Raw genomic sequence first — 8,207 nt, forward strand, 5'->3', positions numbered from 1 at the left:
AGAGTGATGGGGGGAGGGGGCGGAATGGAGACAACTGTACTTGAACAACAATAAAAAAATTTTAAAAAGAAAAACAGAACTAGTAGCCATCAGCAATTCAGTTCACAGATGTTCGGAGACTTGACTCACTTCCACTGAACATTTGGAAGCCATTCCTGTGTAATGAAAACAAAGTGCTCAGTGGCAGAAGCGCACCATGGTACGATGCCTTCCCAACGTGACTCTTTCCACGTGAACCATGGCTCCTGCCATGGTGTAGTTATTTAACCCACAGAGGCCACTGCTGACTGAGCCTTCTGCTGAGATCTGAGGAGATAAAAAGGATGCAGATGATCACTTGTTGATTTCAGAAGTTCATAAATTAATGCATCAAACAAATACCTTATGTTTGTGTGGAGTGTGTATGTGCACAGTCAACAAACACTTGTGACGTACCTACCCCAGAGTTAGCACTGTGAAGGATGCTCTTTAATGCTCTACCACGAACAAAGCACCAACCCTGTCTTGAAGCATCTTGAAGAATCTTTCCCTTCTAGGTACCTAACTTCTCACCTTTCTCAAACATCTCCTTATATTATGCTTACAACAATCAAGAGAAATAAGTATGAAGTTGCTCTGAGCTGAACTATATGCCCCTTTAAATCCGTATGTTAAAACCCTGACCCCCAGTATCTCAGAATGTGACTGTAATCGGAAACAGGGCCTTCAATGAAGTAATTGGGGGAAAATAAGGCCATGAGGGGGCCCCAATCCAATCTGACTATTGTCCTTATCAAATGAAGAGATTGAGGTGCAGACACAGAAGGCCATGTGAAAACACAGTAAAATCACAGCCATCTTCAAGGCAAAGAGAGAGGCTTCAGGAGAAACCAACATTGCCAACATCTCAGGCTTGAATATCTTGTCTCTAGAACTGTGAGGAAATGAATTTCTGTTGTTTAAGCCACCTAGTCTGTAGCACTTTGTTATGGCAGCCCTAACAAACTAATATAGCAGGTATTATGATCCCTATGTTATAGATAATAAGTTAAGGCTGAGAGAGACTAAATTATTTACTCAAAATGTACACATTACTAGTACATGGCTGAGGGAGGATTAATCCAGTTCCTCTCATGCCCTGCACACTGCCCTGTTTATCTTTCTACCATCTACCACGCAGCACATCCAGCTCTGTAGCTATCTAACAGCCAAAACCAGCGCTAAGAAAAATCGGGTTGCAGATGTTTTTCCTCAGGCCCCTACCACCTTCGGTGGTTATTGTCTTTCCCCATTTCTCATCCCCTTATCCCTGATTGCAATCTTCCTGTTCTTCCTTAAAAGTAAAACCACATTATCTCAGTGGAAGACATTTGCTGTTAGGAAGAAATTTGTTTTATTAAGTTCCAGTTATACAATTGATTGTTAGTGATCAGTGCTAAGCCCTCCTTTTTGAAAGACTAAGAAATGAATTCTCCAGGATCGTAGGCAAGTGGTAGATGTATTTAATGGGAAGAAAGGCCATTCATTCACTTGGAAAACATATTTTGATTGCTAAGGTTATGTGGCTTATGGGAATTTAGCTAATGGTGACCAGTTAAGATTTTTTAGAGCAGATAATATTTACGAGCAAAGTCAAGGTAATGGTATTATTTGGATGAGAGAGAACAGGAATAACATATTCCAGGACAAGGTACCAGTCACATCCTGGGTCAACATTGCGTGTAGCCAAAAATGTACTGAGACCTGCGAGATGCCTGGGGAGACTCGGGGTGAGTTAAAATGAGCCATATTCTCACTCTGATTGCAGTTTGTGACGTTAGTCTGGGTCAGTGGTTCTCAATCTGACGTTACAGCCATATCACCTGAAGAGTGGCTTAAGGACACTCTGGGGCAGGTGACCAGCCCCAGAAATTCTGAGTCATCAAGTCCAAGGGCCTGGATTCTAAAGTGCCCTCAGGAGATTCTGGTAAGAGTAGATGTGGACACAACTGCACGGCCAGATGTGTTACACAATGTTAGTGGGGAAGATGCCTTTCTGAACAGCACTGAGACACCACAACCTCTTGACCTCAGGTAATGAAACCTGGTCATACACACTAAACATGGACCACTTACAGGAGGGTGGAAGAGAAGGTAGTGGTTAGGAGGCAGAAGCTTTTCTCTTGGTAAAACATATGTATCAAGGTAGACAAATATCAGACTGATATTGAAGGAGAAAAAAATACTGTGAAAAGTAATTAATCTGCACACACTGCAATTATTAAAATCAAGAAAAATGATGCCATCTTCAAAATATGTCCTTGTTGGGGTATGATTTTCAGTTAATGAAAGAATTAATATGGAAGAAAAACTCTAGCTAATGCCATGAAATCAACAGAAAGTGCAATTGTAACATAAGAAATTGTTCCCAACATCCAGCACTCTTCCCAGTTAACTGTGGATCTTTGTAGAAATGCCCATTACGGGGCCCAATGCCTAGAGAGTTTGGGGCCAGGAACCTATATATTTTTATTATTTTAAAAAATCATTATTATGTATTTAAAATGCTTTCATTTTTAAATTACAGTTGACATTTGATACTGTATTAGTTTCAGGTATACCCCATAGTGGTTAGACATTTATACAAGTTTTGGAGTGATGCCCCCTAAGCCTCACACCACCCTGACACCATCCAAAGTTCCTACAGTTTTATTGACTGCATTCCTAAAGCTGTACTTTACATCCCCGTGACTATTCCGTACCTACCAAGCTGCACTTCTTCACCCCTTCATCTTTCACACCCAACCTCATAACCCCCTCCCCATCTGGTGGCCATCAGCTTGTTCTCTGTATCTATGAGTTTGTTTCTGTCTTGTTTGCTCATTTACTTTGTCTTTTAGATTGCACGTATAAGTAAAACCATGTTGTATACGAAGCACATGGTAACCACAAACCAAAAGTCTACAAAAGATATGCAAGAAAGAAAAAGATAGAAATCCAAACACAACAGCATAGAAAGTCATCAACCTACAACATACAAGAGTGAAAGAATGAAAAAGGAACAGGAAAGAACTATAAAAACAATCAGAACAATTAATAAAATGGCTATCACTACAAACCTATCAATAATTACTTTAAATGTAAATAGATGAATTGTTCCAACACAAAGGTGACCGGGTAAAGAAGAGGTGGCACATATATATGTGGCCATAAAAAAAGAATGAAATCTTACCATTTGTGACACCATGGATGGACCTAGAAGGTATTAAACTAAGTGAAATAAGTCAGACAGAGAAAGGAATCTATACTTCTAAAACTGCCACCGGTGATTATGGTTTCCGCCCACAGTGGAGACTTGCTCAGCGCCTGGCGCTGCTTGGATGTGGAAGAGACAGTCATACTAACAGCCGGCCTTACCACGGACACCCACCAAAATAGAGGCAGGATATTAAAAAACATAGATGGATCCACAGAAAGTCATTTCCCTCACATGCTGCCTTCAGCAAGCATTAGCAATCAAAACGTTAAATGATGCTTTCATTCCATTCAAGAGAAATCCGTGTCACATATGGACTGCCGACAGACCCTGGGGAGGAGGCCTGTCCTGCAGGTGGCTCAGTTATTAGTCCCCCTCCATGCAGAATGTGAGTTCCAAAGGAGCTCACAGACACCGTCCAGTGTGATCTGTTTTTTCCCTTACAGATAAAAATCCAGAAGTTAAAAAGGAATTTGCTGAAGGCAGAGTTGGAAAAACCCCCAGAACCAGTCTGGTGGTTTTTGCTTATCAGAATTCTGCTGTCTCCAGCTGAGGAAACAAAGGCTCAGGAAAATGAACAGTCATGCTCTCTGAAGGACTGTAAATATTTAGTGTGTGTGTGTGTGAGACATTAATTTTAAATTAGTTTCTGGCTTTTTGGCTCCTCTGACAAAAAGTCTAGAGATCCATTCTGACCAACGTGGCCCTCATGTATGGGTGCTTGCTATATTTTTGTTATATGAATGGGTAAGGTACAAACCCTGTTCTACTCCCTGGGTGTGAGAAAGGGAGTCAACTAAGTTATTTGCCCTTCTGGGAAACCCTTATGTGACATTTGGAAGGGAAGATGGGGAACCCTGAAAGGCCATGAAATTCCGAGACCATGGCTTAATCATTTGTTTATTGATTACGCTTGCCAAGGGAACATCACAGTCTCTGACTACCCTGTGACGGTGGGAAAAAAATATCCGGCGGGTATGTGTCCTGGGCCCCTTTCTCAGTATTTCCCATCTCCCGGAGGCTGCTGCAGATACGAGCCCTCTGTTTCTGTGGACCAGGCATGCCAGCTGGGGGAAGTGCTGAGCACTGGGTGAAATGAAGTAACGGATCTGCAGTGGCTGATCTCCCCGGTGAGCAAACTGAGACCAAAGCGTTAACTGACAACTGCCGACTTGAAAGGTTACATCGAAGAAAAGTTGATACAATTAAAATGACTAAACTTAGCTCTCCTCCCTGTAACACAAGTGACAAATACGTAGGCAGAGATCAGATCAAATTGATTTTCTCAAAAGCCATGACTTCCTGTCTTTCTGACTGACTAGTGTATAAGTAATTGTCATTTTAAAGGGAAAAAGAGACGCTTAGTTTCTTTTAGAGAAGCAGCCTGATCTAGTGGCTTGGAATCAAGGCTTTGGAGCAAGGTTTCCTGGATTTGGAGTCCTGGCCTCATCAGCTGTGTGTCGTTGGGCGCGTTACATCAGTTTTGTTACACCACTTACATACACACATGTGGACACGCACATGTGGACATACACCTGCCTGTGTGCCACGGTGCTAATTAAGTGATCTAATGCATGAAAACAGCTTAGAAAATCGTTTGGTAAGCAGCAAAACTCAATAAAAGTTGTTATTATCACCTTAATGATACAAATATTATTCATGAGCTATTTCACCTTTGCTGCTTTTATTTCTCCTATTCCAAGGAGATATCTCGAGATATCATTGGCTATCCCTGTGCCACAGAAGACTTTCTGAACTGAACAAATCCTACCTGTTGTAGTGATGCTTCCTTTTCCCTCACATTAAGTAACGGAAGTTTTATGCGGTTAAAAACCATCCTTGGACAATCACATTGATTCCCACTTGTGTTCAGCAGGAAGGCAAAAAGCAGCCGTTTGTCTAAAAATGTCCTGGAAGAGTTATTGTCCCCCAAACTATTGTAAATCATAACCCAATGGCCTTTCAACTCGTTTTCCATGAAGTGACCTTGCAATCAGAAAATAATGACAGTAGACTGACATAAAACTAAGTTAGCACGTTAATGTGAGAAGTGAAGATTTATATTGTGCTCTGTTGAAAATACCTGAGGCACAGTACCTAGACATGAGCATGTAAAATAAATTCAACCTTTGAACTATGTTCAGCACCCAAGATGTGTTTGAAGTCTTTGAAAAGAAAATAAGTTCACTATTTTCATTGGCAGCATGGAGCATAATAGGTATTCTGGAGGACAAAGTTGCTGGGTTTCCTTCCCAAGTGGCTTGTCAATGTCTTTTGGGGATTCCAAATGTGTCACTGAAGGGCCCTGTCAGAGGCAGGAAGTTTATTACGGGCACCTGAGACAAAGACTTTCGGGGAGATCATTAAGCAAGCTCTGTTGGCAAGAATGGGGCACGGGGTCATGGGGCAGGGGACCTCTATACGGCCTCACTTCGGCAGTCCCAAAGCACCATCGCCAGCTGAGCCTCCCACCTGTCAAAGCCCTTCCTCCTTTGTTCTTCACTGATTTTGATAATGTGGTTGTTTTTGTAATCTGATGGAAATTAGAAATACTGCTCCTAGAAAAATGCGCGCACACACACACACACACACACACTTCTGCATATTTGTGCTGTCACAGATGCTCTCATGTAAAGCATTCCTTTTTAATGGAGTGATTTTTATATTATCTTTAGTGAACAAATCAACTAACTTTTGAAAGTAGATTTGACCAATTTCATTTTTTAAAACATATTATTTAAAATCCTGCCTTGCAACACTCCCAAAAGATTTTAGATCATTCCCTTGTTTTGTCTTACTGTGATCAGCAGTTTCAAAAACCTCTGTAGATGTTTCTGAAACACATCATTTCCAGAAAATTTTTATTTTTATCTGATAGGAAAGTGCAGTAGGCATTGATGTATGCCTTCTTACAACTGTTTTATTGTAATTTTATGAGGAAATAAGCAAAGATTGTAATGCTATTTCCACACTGGTTTGTATTAAATAAACATTGCTAACCCACAGAGGTTTAATCATAATTCAGACTCTAACCCCAAAATATATTGTTTGGGGAGAAAATAAATGTGCAAATGTATAGAGTTATTGTAGCCACAGAGGAAAAATTTGAAAAATATGGAGAGAAAAGTCCCTTAAAACTCACCCTCAATGGATACATAAACAACAATGTTGAAAATCAATAAATTTTTGTGTCTATACCTTATATTTTAAAGTTGGTAGGAAACATTCTAAATATTTGATGTAAGAATTTGGTTTGAAAAAGTTTGGCAATTAATGTAAAGCTAGTTTGAAAGCACCTTTTACTCTTAGAATAAAATCCTTAGGAAAGTTTATAATAGTTCATGGAAGTTTATATTAATAATTTACCACCTTACTTTTCCTTTGATTCTAATCATCACAGACCAAGAGCAGTCAAGTTTATAATAATTTATTATGGTTGCATATCATTTGTCATGTATAATAAATTATAGAAACCATAGCATCTTTATAAAGTATTTAGTATATTATATTCACTTCCTAGTGCTCACTGCAGTAGCGGTAAGAAATTTAATTAGATTATACTTTGACATCAGTTAGAAGATTAAAAATATATAAATTCTTTCACAGTACTTTGGGTTTCTGAAGGACCCATTATTCTTACTTTTGTGCAACCAATCTGAAATGCATAAAAACCGCAGCGCACACCAGGAGGTGGCGCAGATGTCACTGAGCTGCTGAAGGTAAGGCAGCTCCGTGACTTTGTGCTCTCACCCATGTGGCACACAGTTCAGGCACTGTAATAAATGCAAATAAAAAATCAGTTACTGATCTTTAAAAATCTATACCAATAGACAACATTGAAACTTGGAAACATCTTGAAAATTAAAAATTCAGTAAACGATAAAGCATGGTATTCTCTCTCCCTGTTCCCCCCTCCCTCCTCCGCCCTCTTCCCCGCCTTCCCAGTTTGGTTAAGGGAAAAAAAAGTTCAGGTTGAACTTCAGTCCTAGGGCCTGGCATAGAGACCCTGGCTGCAATTCGTCCTTAGCCATCTGTGTTCCTCGGCTTCAGTTCTCATTACGTCTGTCCAGACACTTCTCCTGATACCAGCATCAGTCCTTTGCCGCCGGGAGGATTTTCAAATCCTCGCTGAAAGCATTTAGTTCTCCACTGTGACAGCACAGGCTTGAAATTGGTCGGACTCTTTGTCACCAGTTTGCTCTGTTCCTTTCCAGCCTCCCAAGTCCTGGCAGGGGAGAAGCCTGCAAGGAGCAGCACGGTGCTGCCTGTCAGGGTCTCACAAACTCACGTGGTCTTTAAGTGTCCATCCTCGGATAACGTCCTTATCCGTTCTCCTGTCCTCAGTGAACTTTGATGGAATATTTCCGCAGCTTCAGAAACTGGAGAAGCTTGTCTTTCGTCCTCTTCTTCAGGGCCATCAGGGCTCGTGTTTTCTCCTCCAAATCTTGATCTATGGCAAGAATGATCTTGGCTCTCTCCTCGGCTTTCTTGTCCCCAGAGTTTCTGAAGAGCCTCTGCAGGGATTCCTGGTCGATGTTTTCAAAGATGTTGCCCACGGCTTTCTTACGCGAGGCTGTGTCGAAGTGGTAGCCGTGGATGGACGGGCTGACCCGCAGCGAGGTGGACATGGTGGTGGCTTGATGGCTTGGCTTTGCTTTCATAGATGTGGGCTCTTCGGGAATTCAGCTCCCAGGCTCTCCAGAGAGTCTGTAGCAAAATCATTCCGGGGCTGCTATTTAAAGCTTGAACAAAAGCTCCGGGCTCAAATTACACTGGTGACATCAGAGTGATCTCAAGGAAGAATAATCACAGACAAGTTTAACAGTTGAGTTGCCAATATCCTGTTCTTGGGCGAAATGTTACCAAAAGCTGTGTTCAGTGATGGGGAAAGAAGGTGGTGATTTCTTTTTGCCTCATCTGTGGCAACAGGATTCTAGGGACTTGGGCCCTTCTTTAAAAAGTAGCTGACACCAGGAAAGTGCAAACACATACA

At 41.2% G+C, this 8,207-nt stretch overlaps 1 protein-coding gene across 1 annotated transcript; it reads right to left on the reverse strand.

Moving 5' to 3' along the window:
- Window positions 1–6,625: 6,625 nt before the first annotated feature.
- On the reverse strand, window positions 6,626–7,935 carry TCIM (transcriptional and immune response regulator). Its single transcript, XM_045821480.1, has one exon. The coding sequence runs from the start codon at window positions 7,873–7,875 to the stop codon at window positions 7,555–7,557; it is 321 nt and encodes a 106-aa protein (XP_045677436.1). The 5' UTR covers window positions 7,876–7,935; the 3' UTR covers window positions 6,626–7,554.
- Between the last annotated feature and the right edge of the window lie 272 nt (window positions 7,936–8,207).

Source organism: Phyllostomus hastatus, unplaced genomic scaffold (assembly GCF_019186645.2).
Source record: "Phyllostomus hastatus isolate PE091 unplaced genomic scaffold, TTU_PhHast_1.1 phas_scaffold_46, whole genome shotgun sequence".
Classification (NCBI taxonomy): domain Eukaryota; kingdom Metazoa; phylum Chordata; class Mammalia; order Chiroptera; family Phyllostomidae; genus Phyllostomus; species Phyllostomus hastatus.

Bases quoted from the DNA above. Each gene is read 5' to 3' on its own strand.
- TCIM (XM_045821480.1), bottom strand. From the start codon at position 7,875: ATGAAAGCAAAGCCAAGCCATCAAGCCACCACCATGTCCACCTCGCTG.